General features: G+C 49.7%; 1 protein-coding gene across 3 annotated transcripts in view; it reads left to right on the top strand.

The window, feature by feature from the left end:
- The window catches only part of CAPN3 (calpain 3), a 50,442-nt gene extending 27,375 nt beyond the window's left edge, over positions 1-23,067 (top strand). Inside the window, exons 3-24 of one of the 3 annotated variants that reach the window (XM_007081703.3) lie at positions 18-136; positions 1,955-2,088; positions 2,808-2,976; positions 3,844-3,987; positions 6,050-6,133; positions 7,210-7,295; positions 10,092-10,169; positions 10,949-11,109; positions 12,344-12,513; positions 12,853-12,864; positions 13,581-13,789; positions 14,575-14,611; positions 16,567-16,584; positions 19,496-19,609; positions 20,578-20,655; positions 21,056-21,113; positions 21,209-21,273; positions 21,688-21,756; positions 21,850-21,928; positions 22,143-22,259; positions 22,563-22,621; positions 22,985-23,067. In XM_007081703.3, coding sequence (XP_007081765.2) covers positions 18-136; positions 1,955-2,088; positions 2,808-2,976; positions 3,844-3,987; positions 6,050-6,133; positions 7,210-7,295; positions 10,092-10,169; positions 10,949-11,109; positions 12,344-12,513; positions 12,853-12,864; positions 13,581-13,789; positions 14,575-14,611; positions 16,567-16,584; positions 19,496-19,609; positions 20,578-20,655; positions 21,056-21,113; positions 21,209-21,273; positions 21,688-21,756; positions 21,850-21,928; positions 22,143-22,259; positions 22,563-22,621; positions 22,985-23,011 — 2,087 coding nt within the window. In that variant the 3' untranslated portion in view covers positions 23,012-23,067. The remainder of the gene's footprint in view (positions 1-17; positions 137-1,954; positions 2,089-2,807; positions 2,977-3,843; positions 3,988-6,049; positions 6,134-7,209; positions 7,296-10,091; positions 10,170-10,948; positions 11,110-12,343; positions 12,514-12,852; positions 12,865-13,580; positions 13,790-14,574; positions 14,612-16,566; positions 16,585-19,495; positions 19,610-20,577; positions 20,656-21,055; positions 21,114-21,208; positions 21,274-21,687; positions 21,757-21,849; positions 21,929-22,142; positions 22,260-22,562; positions 22,622-22,984) is intronic. The other 2 variants (XM_042987714.1, XM_042987715.1) reach the window with 2 other exon arrangements.
- Positions 23,068-24,479: the final 1,412 nt, after the last annotated feature.

Genomic DNA, 24,479 nt, shown 5'->3' with positions numbered 1-24,479 from the left:
ATGTACTTTCCCTGCAGGGGACTGCTGGTTTCTCGCAGCCATTGCTTGCCTGACCCTGAACGAGCGCCTGCTTTTCCGAGTCATACCCCACGATCAGAGTTTCACTGAAAACTATGCGGGCATCTTCCACTTCCAGGTGAGCTCATTGGAGTGTGGTGAAGAGGGCCAGCTGCTTTTTGGAAACCCACCTTTTCAGGAACACTTACCTCAAACACCACAAGCGTGTGGAGGTTTTCCCATCACCACGATGTGTTTGGAATGTACCACTTACATATGTTATTATTTGTTTTCTGTAATATCAAAACTGATTTTTGAGAATTCTTATAGATCATTTGTATGATTAAACTTTTATTAAGTGTTTTCACAATTGTGTTTAAAAAAGAAAAAACAGTAAAGGAAGAGGGCCAGCTGCTGTCTACCCACCGCTGGTCTTCTGGCCTTGACTTTCCAGTGGCTTCAGGAAAGATTCCACCCACCCTCCCAGTCTTGGCTGTGGGCAATGACCCCCCTAAGGCCTCAGGCCTGTGAGGACGCAGTTGTTTATCTCTGCCCCCTCAGCAGCCCCCCTCCCAAAACCCCATCTTCTGCCATGCTCCAGAAAGGCAGGAAGACATCCTGTTTGCTGGCCTGTGGATCTATTTTTGCCTTTCCAGCTGGCTGCTGTGTTACCTGCAGCCTTTCTCAAGTAGGTTCCTAAGATATTAGCATTGGCGGTTCATAGGGCCCTTTAGTTTGCAAAGGAAACCCCCTGAATGACTATGGCTCCTTTACCTGTTTTGCTTTAAAGACAGGTCGATACCAAGTCTATCACTCACCTTTTCCAGGCCTTGGAAGGAAAATCTGGTCAATCTGGGGACCAGGCTTCTGGCTCAGCCCAGAAAGGAGTCTTTTGTATCCAGAATCAACTAAACCATTGGAAATTTTTCTAGATCCAAAATCTAGACGCAAAACCAGAGAGCCAGATCCTGGTGCTGGCCAAAAACTGAAGTGAGCTCCACACGTGGGGATCTAGCAGATGCTGGGATTCTGAGGCATCCATCTGTTTCCAGCCCTGAAAGCCCCCCCCACACACACACACACGTCCTGGGACTGACCCAAATCATCAGTTGACGTACCTGCTGATTTTGTACCTCAGGACTGAAGGCTTGACAGAAGGTCTTCTTTTCAGGTTCAGGTTCAGGTCCTGCTGCCCTCTGAACACGGGTAAGGCAGCCAGGCCCTCATTTTCGTTTCTTCCCTGTGCCATCAAGCTGCTAGTTTCCCTCTGATATTTAAAGGGTCTTCTACCTAAATAGGGCCACAAATAGAAAGACCACATAGATTTTTCCCCCTCTTTTCAATAAGGGAAAACAATGTCATTAGAGGGGAAATTAAACCACATTTGGCAGTCTTCAGTTAAAATTGGTTTGTTCAAAAAGGAACATTCAGAATTGAAATTATTTGACAATGTTCCTGTTATAGCCAGAGTATATTCTGGGACACTCTCCTTTTCCCTATCAGTCTTCTTCAGCAGCCATTTCTACCTTGTTTGTCATCAAGAGATCCATAAATCAATACGTCACCTTCACCTAGGCCAGCAGTTCTCAACGCTGCTGCATATTAGAATCAGCTAAAATACCTAAAATATGATACGTAGGCCCCACTCCAGACTTACTGAGCAGGAGAATGACAATCTCAAGTCCTCAGATATTCATGGGGGACCTACCATCCCTGAGGCTGGCCGGACTGTGTGCAAGAGAGAAAGCAAGATGTAGCCCACGTTCCTGCCCCCAAGGAACTCACGGTCCAGTTAGAGAAAGATACACACCCTCCAAACCCAAAAGAGTATGAACAAGGACCAAGTGCAGAGCTGAGGCAATGGGACCGCTTTGGGATCAAAGAGAGTCTGAGGAATGTGGAGGAGAGGCACGTGGTAACCTGACGATGTGACTCTGTCCTTGGTGCCTCTGTGCAGTTCTGGCGCTACGGAGACTGGGTGGATGTGGTCATTGATGACTGCCTGCCGACTTACAACAATCAACTGGTTTTCACCAAGTCCAACCACCGCAATGAATTCTGGAGTGCTCTGCTGGAGAAGGCTTATGCTAAGTAAGGCAACACTTGAGGATGTGAGGCAGGGCTAAAGATGGTGGGCTGCAAAATCCAGCTGAAGTCTTGTCACAAGAGGCAGCGTGCGTGCACATGTGCGCATGCGTAACAGTTCAACTGGGTCCCTAAGTCTGAGGGGGTCGGGTCCAGGCAGCAACGGCTATAACTAAAAAACTGTATTTAAGGGGAGGATGAAGACATGTGTAGGAAATCTTTAGCTTTAGCTTCCCATAGTGAGCACTTTAATTCTGCCTTCGTGGTGATGTTGCAAGTCTTATATTTGAGCATTAGATCTTTGAAGCTCACATTCCCAGGGTCTTGCTTGGCTCAACCTCATGATCACGCGGGATATTAATAAAGCCATGTTATCTCTCAACTTGGAAGCTCCACCCCAGCTATTTCTAAGGGCTCTATGGAGCCCTTCCTTGGGGTTCAGAGTATGGTGGAAAGAGAAGAGTCAGGAAGTGAGAATGGCTGGGTTCCCATCCCAGTGTTTCTGGTTCTCTGTGGCCTTGGGTAAGCCACTTAGCCTATAAGACTCAGTTGCTCGAATGTGAAGAAAGAGAATCATAGTAGCTACTCCATTAGCTTACAGAGTTGTTGGAGAATTAGATAAGAGAACATCACAGGACCCAACAGTAAAATTCTGGTGGCCCAGGGCCTGGGTCATGTTTCCTGGAACCCTGTGACCTCAGATTGGTCTTCATTCTCTCTCCAAGGCTCCATGGTTCGTATGAGGCCCTGAAAGGTGGGAACACTACAGAGGCCATGGAGGACTTCACAGGAGGGGTGACAGAGTTTTTTGAGATCAAGGATGCTCCCAGAGACATGTACAAGATCATGAAGAAAGCCATCGAGAGAGGCTCCCTCATGGGCTGTTCCATTGATGTAAGCCTGGGGTGTGGTGTGCAGGGCAGGGAGCAGGCAACTATCGGGAAGCCATTCATGTGATGAAAAGCAATGTAGGGCTTTCCTCTGGGACAGGGTGGATGTTTTGTTTAAGGAAGCAGGAACTGGCTCTCAACTTTGAAAATTACTAAAGGAAGAAGAGTTCCTAGGGATTTTCACTAAAGAGACTGGGCAAAGACACTCCAAGGCCTAGACTTTAGGTAGAAATAGGTCCAGAGGCCTGTGTCAGCCCCGGCCTCTGTGGCCAGTGCTGCTCAACCCCAGCATGCCCCCAATTAAGCTGGCTGCATATCTGGTTCTGGACCTGAGCCAGCCAGTTCCCTGAGACAGCCTCTCAGTCACTGAGCTGTGATCCTGTCTCTCACTTAGGACACGGGCCTTGTGTTGTGATCTGGGAGAAGGTTGGCCTGCAGGCACACTCTCAGCACAACAGAGTAGTGTGATCTGACACTGGGGCTAAGGGTATGGAGACCCACAGAGTGGCCAGCCCTCCTGAGTTTCAGGAGACACACCTGCCCTGGGGGCTGCTCAGTGGATAATAGTCTTGGCTGGAGCTTTCCATCACTGAGGAAGGAACTGAAGCTGAATTCCTGAATTTCCTTCCTCTCCCAATACTCCAAATGGGTCCAAAAGCTTGGGAAGATCAGCTAGCATTAAACACCCCTGGATGAACATTTTCTTTCTGCATCACTTTTCTCCATCTTGTCTCCATTCACACTGTTTCTCTCTCCTCTTTTCCTTTGTCCCCTCCCTTCTTTCTGTCTCCTTCCCTTTCTATCACCCTCCTTTGTTTGATCTCTCCCTCCCTCTTCTGGACTGTCCCCGGCCCATCCCGTCGGGCCTCAGGATGGCACAAACATGACCTATGGAACCTCTCCTTCTGGGCTGAAAATGGGGGAGTTGATTGCACGGATGGTGAGGAATATGGATAACTCGCTGCTCAGGGACTCAGACCTCATCCCCAGGGACTCAGATGACAGACCAACCCGGGTGTGTACGCTTCCAAATGTCAGGAATGACCACCCCTCCTACCTGCATGACCCTGCATGAGGCCTGTTGGTGTTAGACTCCCCTCAGCAGCCAGGGCCTTACATGCAGACCTCCACATGGGCCTTCCAGGGGGCTGGGGTGGAATAACTTGCCTGCTCCAAGGCTCTTGGAGAAGGTGGGGGAGACAGGATTTGGAGGAACTCTCTGTGGGAGTTCTTTCATACCCCGTGGTCCAGGCAGTTTCTCTGATAACAAATTAACAAGTAGAAATACAAGAGACTTTGTTCATTGTTAAATATTTCTTCTCTTCTAATTCAGGTATTCATTCAATGCAGATTTATTGAGCTCCTACCGGGTGCCAGACACTCTTGTAGTAAACAAACAAAAAAAATACATTTTGTTCACTAAAAGAGTCTCTCCCCTCATAGAGTTTATTTTCTAGTACTTTCAGAAGTAATGCATGCTCACTGAAAAATACTTATAGAAAAGCATGGAGGAAAAATTAACACATGTTTTCTCCCATCTAAAGGTTGCAACTCTGAGTATGTAGTATATGTCCTTCTAGGATATTTCTTTGCGTACAGTTAATCTACATTTTTATTTTTAAAATGTTGTCACACTGTATGTACCTCTTCACATTGTGTCTTTTTTCAGTTAGCTTTATGTTCTTAATGTGCCAATATGAACTATGTTGTTAATGTGTCTCCCAAAACATTCTTTAATGTTTATTTATTTTTGAGAGAGAGGGAGAGCACCCGAGCATACGAGTGTGTGTGGGGGAGGGGCAGAGACACAGAGGGGAACAGAGAATCCAAAGCGGGCTCTGCACTGACAGCAATGAACCCAATGCGGGGCTCAAACTCATGAACCGTGAGATCATGACCTGGGCCGAAGTCAGTTGCTCATCCTACTGAGCCACCCAGGTGCCCCTCAAAACATTTTTTTTGGTGGTTGCACAGTATGCCAACACACAGATAAGTTATAATTTATTTACCCAATACCCTATCATTGGAAAATTAGATTGTTTTCTCTTTCTTGTGTTGGCTATTATTTTTAAATGCTATCTTGAACATCCTAATAGATATATCTTTGTGTGTGTCGTGATAATTTCTTTGGGACAGAATACCAGTGGAGGAATTGCTAGCTGTGCGAAAGTAATGCCAATAGAGTAATTTCAAGTGGTTTCCCAGGTCTAGACTTGAAAGATGCATGGATCTGCTTCCACATCCTTTCTATTCAGCATGGTCTGGGTCACATAAGGACTAAGATGTGGAAGAGGCCAAGATGCCAAAAGCCCTGGCTCCACCTGCATCCCTGAAGTTGAAAAGGCTCACAAATTGCACAGCCTAGCATGGCTCCAGGAAGCTCTTCTTAAAGCTGTTATGTTACCAGGCAAAGGAGAGCCATAGAGATATGGTCTAGGGTTCAATGGGCATTGGAGATCCTATCACTCTACTGAGCATCTTCTGGGGCTGAAACTTGGTAATTTCTACAAATCTAAGAGATTCCCCTAGACCGGTAGGCCAAATCATGTCTGAATAGGACTCGACTCTGGCCTCCTCCAAATTCCTTCCCTGGGCACTGTGACTCTTGATTTCTTGAGTATTCTGTTCTTGATGGGTATGGAGGGGGGAATGGGATATACAGAGAGAAGGTTAGACCTATATGTTTCATCTAACCTCTTTTTTCAATTCCTTTCTCTTCCAGGAGTTGTCAAGTCTGGGTGGGCTCAAGGGAAGGGGCCTCCATTTGTCCCTGTTCCTCCTTTGAAAGACCCCAAGAGATCCAGAAAGGAGGGCCAGGGATCTGCTTACCTACATCGACATTGTCCCAGCCTCATACTGTTCTCCGATGGTCAGAACAGACCTTTTCAGGGCAACCAGCTTGAGGGAAACCACTTGTCTGGGCTATGTCTTCTTGACTCTCTAAAAGAGCCAGGGAGGGCCTTCTCGTGGCCAGGAGGTCCACATTCAGAGCACAGAGGAGTCTTTGTCCTCGCAGAACCTGGAAAATGATCCAATGTGTGCAGGCCCTGATAGGCTGTCTGGTTTTTGCTCCACAGACAATTGTTCCGGTTCAGTATGAAACAAGAATGGCTTGCGGGCTAGTCAAGGGCCACGCCTACTCTGTCACTGGGCTGGAGGAGGTGAGGCTGATGGCGTGGGTGGCTGGGGAGCTATTTGGATCAGCCTCCTGAAGTCAGGACTTAACTTACTGGGCCCCTTCACCTCGGCAGAGCTTGCCTCCTCTCAGGGGCACCACTCGCGGTCTGGGCCCAGCACCTGCATGCAGTTAGAGGGGCCCATTGGGACTGGTAGACGTGGATATTGCCACAAGGTGGTGCTCAGTTCATCTTTGCTTTTAGCGCTAAAAATGGCAATTTTCCCAACAGTTCCAGGGAACAAATAGAAATCACTTTGGTTTTATGAAATTGATCTCATGGGCTCTCATGTCTCCTTTTCTTTGGGAGTTGAACAGATACAATACTTTGCTCCCCCTGACACGTTGGGCTGAAGACAGGAAATTTGTCAGGACTATTGTGCACAGCTGGGCAGGCAGGCTGTGCCCTGTTCACAGGGATGGGCAGAGACTGGAGGAAGGGGTGCCTTTTTCTTTTCTTTTCTTTTTTTTTTTTTTTTTTTTTTGAGAGACAGAGACAGCACAAGCAGGGGAGGGGCAGAGAGAAAGGGAGACACAGAATCCGAAATAGGCTCCAGGCACTGAGCTGTCAGCACAGAGCCTGACTCAGGGCTCAAATTCACAGACTGCAAGACCACCTGAGCCAAAGTTGGACACTTGACTGACTTAGCCACCCAGGTGCCCCAAAGGGCACCTTTTTCTAATCAGTCCATCTATGGTGGCCATTTCTGCATAGTTACTCAGCCAGCAGGGGTGTTTTTTCTAATTCAAACAAAGACACCTAATGAGTTAGAGTGGCCCTACAGTATATGCCCTCCCTCCTCCCCCAAAGCTCATAATGGCTGGGAAAACCACTTCTTAGAAGATGGTCAAGCCCTAACCTCTGCAGACTCAGTCCTAAGGTTCTGACCATTCACCTTGCCATTCTGCAAGAGTGCCTCTGATTAGTCTCCCCGACCAGGACCAGGCAGGACAGCCCCCTGTACAGGATTCTGTCCCCATTCCCACCCCAGCCCTCAGGGCAAGACAGAAAACCCCCTTTCCAGAAAGGCCCATAGCAAGAGTTTTTTCTCTTTGCCCAAGACCCTGTTCAAGGGTGAGAAAGTGAAGCTGGTACGGCTGCGGAATCCCTGGGGCCAGGTGGAGTGGAACGGCTCCTGGAGTGACAGGTAGGTGAGGGGGACGGTCCATGAGAAGGGGACAAACAGCCTGGGGCAAGGCTGGGGTGCATATCAAGATATACGAGGATTACAAATGCGTGGTCTAAAATTACCCTCCAGACCCATGATCCACAAAGGGGAAGTGGGTATGTGGGCTCTAGGGAAAGGCCCACAGAAGAGCCAGGAGAGCTGGGGATCCAGAGACCTCACTGATGGCCATTGACTGGAAAGTTTCTAAAAAGCACGGGCTAGGTCCAGGTAGAAGCAAAGTGTGAATGCAGGGGTCTGGACTAGACAAGGGATTTCCCTTCTCAGAGTCTCTGTGTCCTTATCTGTAAAATGGAAACAATACTAACACTTACGTGGTGGGCTGGAGAGTGCCTAGCCAGTGCTAAGATTTCCTGTCCCTTGCTGTCCCCATGAAAAAGGTGCACAGTCCCCCTGAAAGATCTTACCCCTTATCACTGAATGGGATGAACTGGGGGCAGCAAAAGTACAAACACGGGGGACATTTACAAAGAAACATTTACAAGTCTTCATAGGCTGATGGCCAATTGCCTCACTGAGTGGAGAGAAGCCCCTTGAGTGCCTTTTTTATTCCCAAGAGGAGATAGCAGGACTCAGTAGCCATGTGTGCCTTCAGCCCCTGTGCTTACCTCCACCCAGGGCACCATCGTTACTGGTTCATTCAGCTCTTCATTTGCTGAGTAAGTCTTATTGAGCACCTACTGAACAGCAGGTACAGGCCCAGGCACTGAGGATATTCTGTGAATAGGCAGCCTCCCTGGATGACTGACGGGCCGACTCTAGTCCTCTTACTGCCTCTTGCAGCCATTCTCTGGCATTCCTTCACTCATCAGGGAGACAAATCCTTACTTCCTCTGTGCTGAGTGTGCGGCCAGTTCCATGCTACTAGCTGGGACCTAGAGACGAACAGACATAGGCCCTGCCCCTGCAGACTCCAGTGGGAAGGACAAAAAAAGCCCCACTGATGATTAAAATAAATGCTATCATAAAGGTCACAAAGAAGGAGCCCCTCACCTAGTTTGCATGGGACAGGAAGAATAGAAAAATGTGGCCTGGTGAGAGTGGCATTTGACCTGTGCTCTCTGCTCTGGGAAGACCCTCAGTGCCCCAGCAGTTGTCTACTCTACTGGGCCAGGTCACCCACAGGGACCCTCACTGTGTCCTCCAGCCTCATTGTTTGGTGTCCAGCCTTAACTCATGTCCTGCCAATGCCTCGGCTGCAGGGACTGCTGACAAGTGGGGCCCATCTCTGGGTCACTCAAGACCACCCTCCCTGTATTGTGTCCTCCCCCCCCCCCTTTTTTTTTTTTTTTTAAATTTTTTTAACATTTATTTATTTTTGAGACAGAGAGAGACAGAGCATGAATGGGGGAGGGTCAGAGAGAGAGGGAGACACAGAATCTGAAACAGGCTCCAGGCTCTGAGCAGTCAGCACAGAGCCCGACGCGGGGCTCGAACTCACATACCGCGAGATCGTGACCTGAGCCGAAGTCGGACGCTTAACCAACTGAGCCACTCAGGCGCCCCATCCCCCCCCCTTTTTTTTTAATATTTATTTATTTTTGAGAGAGAAAGAGAGGGAGGGGCATAGAGAGTGGGAGACAGAGAATCACAAGCAGGCTCCACACTGTCAGAGGAGAGCCCGATGTGGGGCTCGAACTCACAAACCCTGAGATCACGACCTGATGCTTAACCAGTTCAGCCAGTTGAGCCACCTGAGCCACCTAGGGGCCCTCCCAACCCCCCCCAACCCATGTCCCTCCTTCTGCTCTCTCAGTAATCTCCATTTCCCCTCTATTATTCCCTGACCCCAAGAACTTCCTCAATCTTTTACCTTTCCAAGGACAACCCAGTTTAGTTTTATTCTCCTCAACAAGCCTGAAACACAGATGTGTTGTTTCCTCCCTCTTGAGGAGAGATGTGGAAAAATCATCCTGCCTTTAGAAACATGAAGCCAGGCTATTTCCTGGGGTGACAGGAGAAAGGAAATGTTTACATACTTGGTGTTTTTCTCAGTAACTCAGTTACTTATTAGATGGCAGGCACTGGTCTAAAAGTTTTACATGTATTATTTCATTCATTGCTCATCACAGCCATATAAGTAGATCATAATACTCATTCTTCTTTTGCAATTGAGAAAACAGAAGCTGAGAGGTTAAGTGCCATGCCCAAGGTTATGTAGCTAGGAATGGTATTATCAAATGGCATCCAGTTAATCTATTTCCAAAGGTCAACTCTTAAACTTTAAAGTGAGGAGGGATATGGGGCACCTGGGTGGGTCAGTCAGTTAAGCGGACGACTTCAGCTGAGGTCATGATCTCGAAGTCCCAGAGTTCAATTCCCGTGTTGGCCTCTTTGCCGACAGCTCACAGCCTGGAGCCTGCTTCAGATTCTGTGCTTCTGTCTCTGTCCCTCCCCTGTTCACTCTCTCTCTGTCTCTCTCAAAAACAAACAAACAAAAACAAAAAAACAAAAATGAAAAACATTAAAAAAAATTTAAAGTGTGAGGAGGAAACAAAAAATTGTCCAGAGAAAGGTTAAGCCCTTACAAACCCATTTAAGGCCTTACTTACTCCTGAGGATAGTAGAAGGCCATTACTGGGTTTTACACTGAGGGAATCAGATCAGATTTCCATATCTGATGCTTCCTGCTTGCTGCAATTTGGAGATGGGCTACTCTTTCAACTTTTTCGTATTTCTCTTGATACCTCCTGTCCCATCCCACATCAGGCCTCTCCCGTTCTTCTTCCTTCCATAATTCCTCCATTTTCCCTCCAGTTGGAAGGACTGGAGCTTTGTGGACAAAGCTGAGAAGGCCCGTCTGCAGCACCAGGTCACTGAGGATGGAGAGTTCTGGTGAGTCCAGGACCCAAGAGGACCCTGAAGGGTAAGGGATCCAGTGGGGAGCTGAAATCTGAAACCTCAATCCCTGGAAAGAGGCCATCACATTGTAGCCCTCAGGAGATCTGGGCCCTGCTCTCTTCCTCCAGCCCAAAGCCCAACAGGATGGGGTTCTGAGAGGAGCCAGCCAGGTCACAGAAACAAGGAGAGCCTGGGACCAGGCCAGCACAAGGTGGCTCCTGCTTCGCCTATATCCCTCCGACGTGCACATGGCCCCGGCCACTTGCTCCCTGTCTCCTGGGCCAAAGCAGCTCTGCTTTGCTCACCCAATGCCACCCTCATCCTCACTCGGCTCATTTCTACTCAGCCCTTGAGTCTCAGCTTAAAGGAAATTTTCTGGATCCCTGTGTTTTGCCCAGAACTGGGATTAATTAGTGAGACTCATCATCCTTGAAATTGCTTGCTTAGTTGTCTGTCCTTCCTCAAACTGTCTTTCTTTGCGGTGAGCCCAGCACAGCACCGGGGCCCAAGGCAGAGGCACACGGTGCCATTGGGAGAACTGAATTGCTACCGAGCTCTCCCATAGAAAACACAGGAGTTTGAGCTATTACTGGAAGAGACAGTAGTTTGGGGTGGAGACATGAGAACTGACAGTGTTTACCCGAACGAGGAAGGGCAGGGGCGTCCCTGGGGCCATGCCCGAGTTCCTGTGAACTGTGGGATCGTGCTGCTCCGGTCCCCGAGTCTTACCTCTCCCAGCCTCCCATATGGGTCTCTCTCTTCCAACCTCTCAGGATGTCATATGACGATTTCATCTACCATTTCACAAAGCTGGAGATCTGCAACCTCACGGCTGACGCCCTGGAGTCCGACAAGATGCAGACGTGGACGGTCTCCGTGAACGAGGGCCGCTGGGTGAGGGGCTGTTCTGCCGGAGGCTGCCGCAACTTCCCAGGTGGGAGAGGCTCGGGATGGGGGAGGGTCCAAGGGCAACAAGTTCCAGGTGGAATAATACCATTCACTGAGTCTGTATTAAGTTCCAGGTGTATCTTATCTTATTAAACCCTCCCCGTTTTACCAAGAAGGAAACCGCCTGCTGAGGAGTGTGCGGTGGGGAGCTGGTAACAACTTTTAAGCAGGACACTGTGTCGGAACAACACTACATTCATAATGCTGAGGATGGGACTGGAAAACGGAGTTAGCAGAGCCTGCCAGGGCACAAGCCAGAGATGATGAAAACCAAAGCAAGTCGGGGGCAGCAGAGATGGAGGGAAGAGGGCAGATTTAGGGAACAGAATATTGAAGAGTGACTTCAAGCTTCCCATTTGGAGGGCCCGAGTGGATGGTGTCAATGTCGCAATGTAAAACATACAGGAGGGAAAAATCAGCATGTTGTTTGTTTTTTTGGTGGAGTTGGTTGTGGGCTTGTGGGGAGAGGAGTTCGGTTTGGCCCATGGGAAGTTGAGGCACCTATAGAAATATCCAGGTGAAGACGTGTCCTAGAGAATTGGATACACAGATTAGAATGGTACTTGGTTGTATGATTAGAACTTGATATATATTTGTGGAATATATATAGTTCAGGCATCATGGTCATGCAGGGACAGTTAAAAAGTGGATAAAACAGGAGCCCCTGGGTGGCTCAGTCAGTTAAGTGTCCGACTTTCCATCTCAGCTCGGGTCACGATCTCAGGGGTTTGTGAGTTGGAGCCCCACATGAGGCTCACAGCTGTCAGTTCAGAGCCTGCTTTGGATTCTCTGTCTCCCTCTTTCTCTGCCCCTCCCTGCTCTCCCTCTCTCAAAAATAAACATTAAAAAAAGTTTTTTTAAGTGGATAAGACAGCCTAGGGAGGCAGAATAGTGGGGTGGGAGAGAGGCCTAAGACCACATCCCAAGGACCAACAACATTTAAAGGGCAGGTGAGGAAAGGGAAACCATCAGCAGAGAATGAGACTCACAGCTCCGGGAGGGGGAAGAAGCCACACACAGCCAAGCAGTGAGGCTCCATCTCTATAAAGGTGGAGGCTACCCACACTTCCCCCCACATAGTTTGGCAAATGCCTGAGTCATGCCTTCTCTATTTATTGAGCGCCTAGATGCAGGGGATAAATAGGTTCCCTCTTATTTCCCTTCCTGACCTTTCTCTGAGAGGCAGATCTGAATGTATGTTTCCTTCCTTGGGGGCACAGACACTTTCTGGACCAACCCACAGTACCGTCTGAAGCTCCTGGAGGAGGACGATGACCCTGACGACTCGGAGGTGATCTGCAGCTTCCTGGTGGCCCTGATGCAGAAGAACCGGAGGAAGGACCGGAAGCTGGGGGCCAACCTCTTCACCATTGGCTTTGCCATCTACGAGGTGTGCAGTTCCTGACCAGCTTTAGCCCAGGAAACACATTCCTTGGGGGTGGGGAGCCTCCCAAATACTCAGTGCCCCCACCCCGGGCCCCGAACTCCTAGAATCAGACCCTCATGTGTCAGAATCTCTTAGATATTTGTAATGAGTGGAAAAAACCAGGTTGGGGGAGATGGAGCAGGGCTGGGCTGGGGCTAGCCAGATAGATGAGGAGTAGATGAGGAGTCAGACATCTGCATTCACTCCACGGTTGTCGGCATTCCCTCCCTGCAAGAGTTTCATCCTCTTTCAGATCTGAAGTCCACAGAATCTGAGCGTCTTCTTTTTCTGTTTCTCCTCAAGGTTCCCAAAGAGGTACAGAAGTGGCAGCGGCCAGCAGTTGTGTGCAGCATTACCTGGGGGTCCTGTGTCCATCAGTGGCACATCGGGAAGCTTCCTGGTGGGGTTTGAGGACAGGACTATGATAGGAGAGGGTCTCGCCTGGGTCACGCAACTCCAGAGCGGGTGCCTCAGGGTACTGCATGACCCCCTGACTATCACCCTCATGAGAAGCCCTTTCTCCCTTCCCACCAGAGACTCACACATACGCTCTCACACATTCATACGCACTTCTTCTCTCACACACACGCATACACTTGCTCACACTCATACACATTTGCACTCACAGTTACACACTCACGCACACAATCACACAGACACATTCTGAGGGTGACTGCCCTCTTTGGGATGGAGGAATCGCCTCCCTCAGACCCCAGCCAAGGCCCCTCCTGCCTCCTTGGGGTCCTTCCCCAGCCTGGAGGTGATTTGGAGCTGACCAGCAGCAGTTCTGGTAAGTGGGGGGAATGATAGACTTGACCTTCACTTCTGAATCACAACAGAAAAAGAGGAGGAAATGGGGTAGGGAGCTCCAGGGATGTTGAGCTATTTGAGGCCTTGGGAATCGGAAGTAGGTAGGTCACGACTGTGAACTGGGTAACCAGGGAGTTGGGGTAACCCCTGGACGGGACTGTGAGCAGGACAGGACATCCTTCTGGAGGAGCTCAGGTCTCTCGGGCTCTTCTCCCCCTCAGATGCACGGGAACAAGCAGCACCTGCAGAAAGACTTCTTCCTGTACAATGCCTCCAAGGCCAGGAGCAAGACCTACATCAACATGCGGGAGGTGTCCGAGCGCTTCCGCCTACCTCCCAGCGAGTATGTCATCGTGCCCTCCACCTATGAGCCCCACCAGGAGGGAGAATTCATCCTCCGGGTGTTCTCTGAAAAAAGGAACCTCTCCGAGTGAGTCAGCCTGCTTTCCCCTCCTGTCCCTAAAAGCCCATGTGGCCCATTCCAGAGATTGGAGATGTGAGGTAGCTGGACCTGTCACCTCCAGGAATCCTGGGATATGTTGACCAGGCTGCCCTTCTTCCTCTGCTCCTGAGTCACTGGCCACATCTCCTCCATTTGTTTAGTCAGTCTGTCATCCCACAGATCTCTATAGAAAACCTACTAAGTTCCAGGCACTCCTTTTCTAGGGACTAAGGATAGAACAATGTATTAAACAGAAAGAAATCCCTGCCCTTATGGAGTTCAACATTCTAGCATGAGACAGCAATGCATAGGGGGAAAAAATATGCATATATGTGTTTGAGGGAGATAAGTGATAAGGAGAAAGAAATACAGTAGGGAACAAGGATAGGAGGCATTAGGGGTGACGGAACTTTTAGGTGAGGTGACCAGGGAAGCCAGCAAGGCCACATCCTGCATTTTTTGCGCACTGCAGATGATTTCATAAGCCCAACTACTCTGGACTCTGCCCTTGAGAAACACAAAGTCTAGGGGTAGGTGGCTGAGTCTGGGCACCTGGGCAAAGCCAACAAGAACCCATGTGTCTGCACTTGGCTGCTGGGGATGGTGCCTACATGGGGTTGGTTCCCGTGGTGGGGTATTAGTTCCTGTGGTTCCCTTGAAATCAGCTCTGACTTGGCTCTGAGGACCTGTGTGGCCTGGGCGAATTCTCTCTATGCTTCCTGCTTGCTCCTGGGGACAGTGAGACCCCCGCTCATGTTTGTGTTTCTCCACAGGGAAGTTGAAAATACAATCTCCGTGGATCGGCCCGTGGTGAGTGCTTTAGTTCTTATGTGTGAGAAGGTCCAGAGGCTCACCTTCCCCCATCCAGGCAGGGGACATAGGGGCGGTGGAGGGGAGAGTGGGTATTGGCAGAGAAGATGGGAGTCTGGGGCCTGCAGGGCAATTCTTCCATGTTAGTGCAGTTTCTGTTTGTCCCAACTAGAGGTAACAGGCCTCACGGTACTGGGCCGTGTACTCAATCCAAGGTCTAGGAAGCACAGAAGAAGAGTCCTAGAAGGGAAAAGCAGTTTGAACAGCGAGAGGGAGGGGTCAAGGCCATAGTAAGGGACAACAAGAGCAACAGATTGGATTATGAGAGTCAGTCTCACATATGGAAAAGAATACACACCAGCTCTGGAGTCAGCATCAAAACCTGGGTCCTCCACCTAGAGCTGGGTGATTTGGACAAGTTACATAACCCCTCATTTTCCTACTCTGTAAAATGGGGACAATAATATGTGCCTTGCAAGGCTCTTATGAAGTTTGAATCAATGAGATCATGTATGTGAAGTGCCTGGCATAGCACAGATCCTTAAATGGTGGTTATAATTCATGTGCTTTATATCTCAAAAGGTACTTCCCACATGCATTACCTCACTTGATCCTTGCAAGGTTTCTGAGATGTGATAAGGTTATTATTATCCCTGGTGTTAAGGAAGTAGAGGCTCAGTGGGGTTAAATGGCTCCCCTGGTTCACGGGTCTCATTAAATGGCAGGGCTGAAACTGACATTCAGATTCTCGGAGCCCAGATTCTCCAGGTTCTGAGGCTGCTTCCCCAGTCGCCATGTGGAGACCAGTTCCCACGTGTTTGAGTCCCTGAGTTAGAAGCACAGAGTTGGTATATGTGGCTTCTCTTTGTTAAGGAGCCTTGTGACTGCCTTGGGCCTTTGGGCCTTGGTTTATAAACATCCCCTGTGCTCTGTGTGACTTGGGCCAATAAGAGGACAGCAAATGCCCCACTGAGCTATCTTCTGGGTGGTGACACTCAGGGCTCCAATCCTGACCCTATGCCAGTGCCAGATCTCCAAGTGCCTTCTGAATTATCACAGGACATTCATCTTAGGATTAAATGCATTTGGTTCTATTCTCATCTGTGAAACATTAGTAATCAGGGCAGTATATTGATCAGGAATCTCAAACTCAGGAGCTTATGGGAGCTGGCATGCCACTGAACTGGGTAGGGCAGGCACATGTGGGGCTTTTGATGTCCCTCCACAGACATGTTCACCTGGAGTTCTCAACTGACACCTAGCTTTAGTGTTGGAGGGACAACCGGAGTGGTGGTGACTATGGCATCTGGAGGGTACAGGCAGCAGCTGCCCTCAGCTCCCCAGATCGTTGCCAGTGCAGCCTGCCAGACCTCCTAGTTTTATTTTGTTTTAAAGCCCCAAACTTAGATTTCCACATTAAGTCTCTCCCTATGTTATAAATATCTGCTAAAACAAAACGGGGGCACCTGGCTGGCTCACTCGGTAGAGCACACAACTCTTGATCTCAGGGTTGTGAGTTTGAGCCCCATGTTAGACATGAAGCCAACTTTAAAAGAGTTTTAAAAAATTAAAACAAAACAACCCCCCCCAAACTCTGGAAGTCAAGCAAAATCCATTTTCAGGCCAGTTTGGGTGAGCCACTTTTTTTGGTGTTTTAGAAACTAACTTCACTTAAAAATATAAAACTTTAGCCAGAAGATTCCTTTCCTTGGCCTTGCCTAATAGGAGTGGACTATAAGAACGGCCACCAGAGCGGCCACCAGTCTCTGAGCATGGAGAACTCTGACCTCCCTTCACCCTCCAGGCCTCTTTTGGCTCTGTGTGGCCCCGATTTCTGGACCCCAGAGCCTCACTCCAAGCTGAGGCCCAAATCACAGGAAAGTCAAAAGCCACTGGGTTTTCTGGAAACTTGATTTTCACTTATTCTGCATTTGTTGTTTCCTTTCCTTATGCAGAAAAAGAAAAAAACCAAGGTGGGTGTAACAGGGTGAGTGGGTAGACAGCAGAGTGTGTTTGTGCATGTGTGTGTGACAGCATGTGTACCAGACTTGCCTCTTCCCTCACTGACCCCCACCTCGCCTTCCTGGGCCCAGGTCACAGCTAAGGGTGTGGACCAATGTTAGCTAACACTGGCCAGGTGAAGGCTATGGGCCAGGCACTCTTCCAGGTGCTTTCCATGGATATGCTCAATCCTCACAACAACCCCATGACATTGGTACTTTTATCCTCCCCGCTTTCAGAGAAAGAAAAGGTACAGATGGATCCGCTAAATTGTCCAAGTGTGGCAGAAGCAGCACTAAGAGTCCAGGCAGTCTGGCTCCAGAGTCTGCCCTGAACCACCATGCTCACCTTTCATATGAGGGAGGAGGAGGATGGCCAACCAGTGAAAATGGGCCTGATATGGGGGCTCTTGCAAAAACCAGGAGCACCCCTTCTTTCTCAGAAGTGCTAAGAAGGGCTTGATTCTTTGGGGTGGGGGGAACAGCAACTGTTTGTGTTTCCCAGGGTACAGTGAGAAACAGGTGTGTGAGGGTTTCCATGGAGAGAGTCTCGAGATGCCAGGTGCTTGCCCTGGAGGCAGGACTGCTCCTTCTCCCTCCTTTCCGTTCCCTGCCTCCTCCCCACTCCTCCTGTTTCCTTAGCCTGCTCTGTAGGGGATGACAGAGGATGCCCAGAGAGGCTAAGTCACGACCAGGGCTCTTGTTCCAGGTGAAGCTTGTTCCACATCCCTTTCTAGGCAAGCAACCTCTCCATAAGCCTGCTCCTCAAAGCCATGGAACCCAACAGACCTATGTCCAGGTAGCAGTGGAGAAAGGGAAAGAGAACTTCACCCTCATAGCCCCAGAGTTGCTGATCAACTTGACTGGTTTAATGGGGAATGAGAGCTACTTGGACAGCTTCCCCTCTTGGGGTCTTGGGAGGTTGCTATGATCCATTGATTCACCAGGGCCTCAGTGTCCTGATTATAACCACTTTGCTATAACCACATTGCTAAAGGTGACCATGTGTGGTAAGAGCATCTCAGGGACCTCAGAACAAAGCTTTCATCTGGGACCAGCGGCATTGTTTCCTTTGTGTGGTTTTGGAATTCAGAAGTACAGTTGTTTAGCAACTCAAATCCCCTCCTATATCCTAGCTCCATGTACCCCATAACCTTCCCCTTGTCCCCAGGGCCTATAGTGATGACTAACCCTTTCAGAATTTTGGTTTGACCGCTCAGAGTGCCATACAGAAATGACTGACCTTTGGGCATCCTCGGGCCCATGAGGTACTTAGCCACAGGCCTTCGGATGAGGTTTGGCATTAGTGTTTTATGGTGGTGCCTGGAAGGATCTACCATAGAGGTCCTCTAAGTGTTGACGTTGGTGCAGACCAGAGCTGACACTGATCAAGCACCTACCATGCAGCAGGCACTGTGATAGGGGTAAAACATACATTGTTTTCAGTTACAACAGTATCTACAAGGTGGGCGCTATGACTATTCCCCTTTTATAGATACTTTACAAGTATTCAGAGAAGTGAAGAGACTTGCCAAAGAAACAACTAATGAATGGGGAAACTGGAAGCCACATCGATCTGCCCCCAAACCCATGTTTCTTGCCCTCACTGATCTGGTGCAGGCCCCTTACACTCCAAAACCTGTGTTTTCCAGACCCACACTTGGGCCCAGAGATGTGTGCCTGGCAGGGGTGACTCATGGCCACACCATGGCCGAACCATGTCCATAGGCACACATTTTCCCTCCAACTGTGACCCACAGTTGCTCTAGGATCCTCACAGGCATCATTTGCTTGCACAAGACCCTTTGCTTGGAAGGTAAAGCAAGCCAGGGCTGTTGGGGCCTGCTGGGAGCCAAAGTTCTAGGAGCTGTTTCTGTAGGTCTGACCATTTGTGCAGTTCTAGATGAACCACATGGAAAGGCAGAAGGGGATTCAGAAACCGGTCCCGTTGCTTTTTTGCTTAGAGAGATTCTGACTGTCGCATTGCTCTCTGCACTGCAGCCATGAGCCCCTATAACCTTGCCTTCCTCTGGCTTTCCCTGTGGGGTGATGGCACCAACGAAGGGTGGCACAGCATGGCAGCCGCTCGTTGCTCTTTTTGTGTCCTCTTCACTTGCTTGAGCATGTCTTGAAAATATCCCTTATATTTGGGTGGCATCTTCAGTGTTTTTGCAGTAGCTCTATATTCAGCCTTGCATGCGATCCCCACCAGAGCCCCATGAGAAAGGCCGAGCAGGTTCTGTTATCCACATTAATGGATGCATTACGGGAGGCCAGAGAGGTTATTGCTCGTTTGTGAGGACAGGACTGGAATTTTAGCCCTGTGTTCTGACCTCTCACCCATTAATCGGAGTCCTTTTTTCAGTCTGTCCTCTGCGGTGTCGCAGAGGTTCCTTGGAGGTGCCTCCGTAGCTGCCACAGCTGATACAGGTGTGCTGAGGGAAAAGAGCTCTGCCCTCTTCATCAAGCGGAGAGGCTTGTTTTTAATGACGTGAGATACGCTGGGCTTCTGGGGAAATTTAATTTGAACAGTGTTTCCATTTGAAAAAAAAAAAAAAGCCTAAAAATAATAGAACATCATTGTAGTGGATCGCACTACTTTTAACATTCTTAGCGTTTTACTACCTACCTTGTCGAACCCTCCCAGCTCTACCATCAGGAGATAAGGACCTGAGGTCCAGAGAGACTTAGCATCTTACCCCAAGTCACACAGCTTGTTAGCGGCAGGGATGGAGCTTGAACTGAGGTTCAAGAGCTCCCAGCTCTGCTCTTTTCCTCTTCACTGGACAAAGCTGCTCCAGGAGGGAGGCTGCCTCCATGTGCCCGCTCAGCCTGTAATCCTTGCTTCCTTCCTGCCCCTTCCCCACTTCCCTCTTCTCTCCAGCCCATCATCTTCGTTTCGGACAGAGCAAACAGCAACAAGGAACTGGGTGTGGACCAGGAATCAGAGGAGGGCAGAGACAAAGCAAGCCCTGATAAGCCAGAGAAATCCCCACAGGTTTTTGAGCATGTGGCATGAATGGGGTGGCTAGCAAACAGTGGGGGCCTCTGGATTGGAGGGGCTGTATGGTGGGGTGTCCCTTTAACGTCTGCAGGTTTGGATTTATCCCAGTGACCTTTTCTCTCATCACGTTCTCCTAAAATTTGGGATGCTGCTTGGGCGAATGTCTTGAGGGGGTGGCAGCCACACCAAGCCAGTCCCAGGCCTGGGAAGGACAGGCTAAGCCTGCCCACTGGAGCCCCCCAGCCAGGACAGCGAAGGAAAAGGAAGGCAGAACCTGGGACACAGCCAGCTTGAGAGAGCCCAAGACAGAACAACTCCTGTGCCCTGGTGTCCTCGAGCTCTTGACAACGAGGGGATAAAGAATAGTAGCAGAAAAGGGATGGACATCCGCACAGGAGTCCTGTGGAGCCCAGGGAAGGGTATTAGATTGATGTGGGGAGAGGAGGTCATATAAAGCTTTAGTGGAGATGAGGCTGAGGGACCAAAGTCCACAGATCAATCTGGGGCCACCTCCTCCATCGTGGAATGTCCATTGTGGAATGTCCTCCTCCATCGTGGCATGTGGGCATCCTCTGAGGATTTGGCCTCGATGACAGAGGTGGCAGGAAGTACCAAAATGGTCTGGTCCCCTTTGTCCTTCTAGAGCTCATTTGGTTCAGATGGTCAAGCTCAAAACAGTGGTGGGGGTGGGGAGAGAAGACCAAGGGGGCTGTCTACATGTCGGCATGGCTTATCTAACTCCTCTGGCTGGGATGTCTGGAGTGAAGGGTCGCTGGGCCTAGAGGATTGTCACTCCCGCTCTCTAGGTTCAACTGAGAAAAGCCATTTGTCCTGTACCCAGCTCCTGCTGCCACCTAGGGCTGGTTTAGGCACTCTGGCTCCCTCAACCCGAAGGAACTTTCCTCGTGGGTCCGTCTGTCTCCCTGATCACTGTGAACCACTTTTCCTTTGTGCTTCCACAGCCACGGCCTGGCAACACCGGCCAAGAGACTGAGGAGCAGCAGCAGTTCCGGAACATTTTTAGGCAGATAGCAGGCGAGGTGAGTACCGCCAACCTGGACTCCTACAGAGGCTCCTCTCCTTGATTAGCTGCTCAGATGACCAGTTATTTCATTATTGTTCAGTAGGGGTCCTTCTAGCTTTTGGTGGAAACGGGGGATATGCATGTGTGCCACAGAAATCCACACACAAATCCTCAGGTCCTTGAGTTTAGACCAACATCCACTTGGGTGCCTCGGAGGCCTTTTTGCTCCGAGCTGCCCACTGTGGTCTGGACACTGAGGGTGCTGTGTCTTCCTTGGAAAAACCCCAGCCTCCCATGACAGAATAGCACTGACAGGGACTTTACCAACATGGAGAGCTGGGATTTGTTTTGCAAACCCTCTGTTCCATCAGCTACTGTCCCCTTGGACTGTCATTCTCTACTCCCTTCCTCCTCAGGATATGGAGGTCTGTGCAGATGAGCTCAAGAATATCCTTAACACGGTTGTGAACAAACGTGAGTGGCTCAGACTGTGTGTGGAGGACGGGCAGGCAATGAGTGTGTGTCCGGTTATCTGAAAGAAGCTCCTCACTCTTCTCCATACCTCCCAGATAAGGACCTGAAGACACAAGGGTTCACGCTGGAGTCCTGCCGTAGCATGATTGCTCTCATGGATGTATCCTTCCCGCCACCCTTCCCCCGCCCCATGCAGCCCCTGGGGGCCAAAGGAACAATGAGGGTGCCCAATGAGAAAGAGGGGCCGTTGGAGGAGGCACAGCAGGGCAAGACATTGGGTTGTAACCAGCCCCTAACCTCTGCCCTCACTTCAGGCCTGGGATTCTGCCTAAGGCCCTGCCCGAGCAAAAATGATCCTGAGGAGATAGGCTCCTTGGGTTTTAGAGCAGACACTAACTTTGGCTGAGAAGGTGTGGAGGGGAGGGTTAAACCCCAGGACAGGACAGTGGGTAGGATATCTGGGGCAGAGCCTTCCTGTGAGGCGACCTTCCCTGTAGTCCCCTAGACCCCCCTTCCTTCCAACCCAGGGGGATTTCGCTATGTGTGCCCTGTAGCCCTGACCTCCTTCCTCCAGACAGATGGCTCTGGGAGGCTGAACTTGCACGAGTTCCATCACCTTTGGAAGAAGATTAAAGCCTGGCAGGTGAGAAGAGAACGAAGCAAGGGAGTGAAAGAGGGGGTTGGTTAATTCAGGGGGTTACTATGTGACCTCTGTCCTGAAATTTTCTATTGCCAGAAAATTTTCAAACACTATGATACAGACCAGTCTGGTACCATCAACAGCTATGAGATGCGAAATGCAGTCAATGATGCAGGTGCTGGGGAAGCAAGTGGGTGGTGGGGATGTGGACTCGGGCTGGTGGAAGCAGGAGCTGGAGGGTGGGGGCAGAAGGCCGCTAGGGGCCTACTAGCCAAAGGAAGGAGAAAGTGCTTCTCATCCCCCAGGCCAGAGTGGCTGAGAGGCAGGGAAAATAGAATGCCAGGCTAATCCTCAGCCTCCTTCGTCCTCTCCCGTGCCGCCCCCTACAGGATTCCACCTCAACAGCCAGCTCTACGACATCATCACCATGCGGTATGCAGACAAGCACATGAACATCGACTTTGACAGCTTCATCTGCTGCTTCGTCAGGCTGGAGGGCATGTTCAGTAAGTGCGGGGGCTACCTTTCTGCACTCTTGTGCCCCTCCTCCCACAGTGACAGGAGCCGCAATAGGAATCTCAGCCTGATCATCTTCTAGTCTACTCCATCCAACAGGGTCTGAACAAAAGCACAGACTCTCTTTAAGCTCAGAATGGGCTGGCAAAGGGAGGATGATGGTTGATACTCGGCCCAGCAGATTTTTGTGCTGAAGGACAACACTTAGTACACAGTCCTCTTAAGAAAAGTTACAATACTGGAGGGGAAGGGACCCTTTAACTGGCCTTTGGCCTGTGCATTCTTCCACACAGGAGCTTTCAATGCATTTGACAAGGATGGAGACGGTATCATCAAACTCAACGTGCTAGAGGTAAAGCCTAATAGAAGCAGTACACTCACCACACGCCTTCAAATTCAGGGTGGAGGAATCAATGAAGGTGGAGGGATGGAACGGGAACGGAATGGAAAGGGAAGCTCAGCAAGGAATGTGGCTCGTAGGAAATGCGTACTGGGAGAAGGCTCCAACGGGGACTTGGATCCTAAAAGCTTTTAGGCTGGAAAATATACCTTTCTAGTAGAGATCGGAGAAGCATGCCATAAACCACTGCTTCTTAGAAAAATCTTCCCAGTGTCTGGCATGCTGGGGATGTCCCTTTCCCCCTACCCTATCACACCCTTAAGGTTGGGCTCTCTTTTCTTGTTCACATTCTGATCCTGGGACTTCCTCTTTCAGTGGCTGCAGCTCACCATGTATGCCTGAACCAAGCTGGCCTCACCCAAGGCCATACAGATCACTCAGGATTTCCATTTCATCCAATATAGCTACAGCCACTTACCTCAAAGGACACAGTAGCTGCACCTACCCCCCTCCCACCCCCCCCACCACCCCCCCCCCCCCCCCGCAAGCCTCCAGGCGCCTCCTTGGTCTCTTTCCTCCTCTACTTCACTCCCCACTCAGCCTCAGGGCATCTGTCCATCTGTCACGCCCACACTGACCCATCAGTTAAGGAACGAGGGAGAACAATTTTGTCCCTTTGCCAAATGGAGGCAAGTGTCTGTCTGCCTCAGGTAGTTGTAGCCCAGCTGAGAGGCTTGCTCAGAATCTGAGTGGCCTCACTTCTGAAGGAAGTTCCTTAGCTTGCCCTAGGCTGTTCCGGGAAGCATTTGCCAATGGCACTCAGCATTTGCCGTGCTAGAGTCCTCCATCACCTTCATGTTGTCCCACTCATGGGACAGTAACCAAACTAGTACTTGGTTCTGATTGTTTCAGGATGGGCCCGCTCCGGGATAAACTAGCTCAGTGGAAGAGGGCTTGGATACTTTGGGCTGTATGACTCATAAGTTTGGCTGCATTCTGAAAAGAGTTGATCTAAATAAAGGCATGTGTATGGCTGGTTTGGTTGTGTTTTTGTTTTCTCACATTTAGATATCAGCCAGAGCAGGGTTGAGTAGCTTCAAATCTTACACCCCTCTATCAGGCAGAGAGCCCTTGTTTCAGAATACAAGGATGGAAGACACATACACACACAAACAAAACCTGGGCCCCGTGTTAACCATGCCTATTGGTATTTCTTGAACATGGGAATCACTCAGATACTTTCCAAGATCGATGAGGAAAGGAAGGGGGAACAGCTGTTGGTGTACAGAATAGCAAGAATAAATGGGTCACCTTGTAACTGGAGGGGCTGGTTACCTGAGTGTAACGAAACCATGATGTAGGTGCAGTTTTTTGGGGAGTTATGCGTGTCAGGCATACGACACTAGAATTCGACATGTGTATACACTACAAAGTGATCACCCCAAAATCTGCTTACCATCCATTACCCTACAAGCAACTCTCTTTCATACCTATCCCCTAGTGCCCCACCCCCTAAACCCCTTCCCCTCTGGTAACCACAGGTCTGTTTCTGTATCTGAGTTTTTGTGATTCCACATATGAGCAAAATCATACAGTATTTGTCTTTCTCCTTCTGATTTATTTCACTTAGCTTAATACTCTCAAGGTCCACCTATGTTGTTGCCAAGAGCAAGATTTCATTTTGTTTTTTTTTTAAAGCTCAGTAGTATTCCATACATACACACCACATCTTCTTTATCCATGCATCCACTGATGGACATATAGGTTGTTTCCATATCTTGGCTATTGTAAAAAATGCTGCAGTGAACATAGGGGTGCATGTATCTTTTCCATAGTGGCTGCAACAACTTATAACCCACCGACTGTATGA

Source organism: Panthera tigris, chromosome B3 (genome assembly GCF_018350195.1).
Source record: "Panthera tigris isolate Pti1 chromosome B3, P.tigris_Pti1_mat1.1, whole genome shotgun sequence".
In the NCBI taxonomy this organism is placed as follows: domain Eukaryota; kingdom Metazoa; phylum Chordata; class Mammalia; order Carnivora; family Felidae; genus Panthera; species Panthera tigris.
Note: the sequence above shows the minus strand (reverse complement) of the source record. Positions and strands in the feature narration are given on the sequence as shown.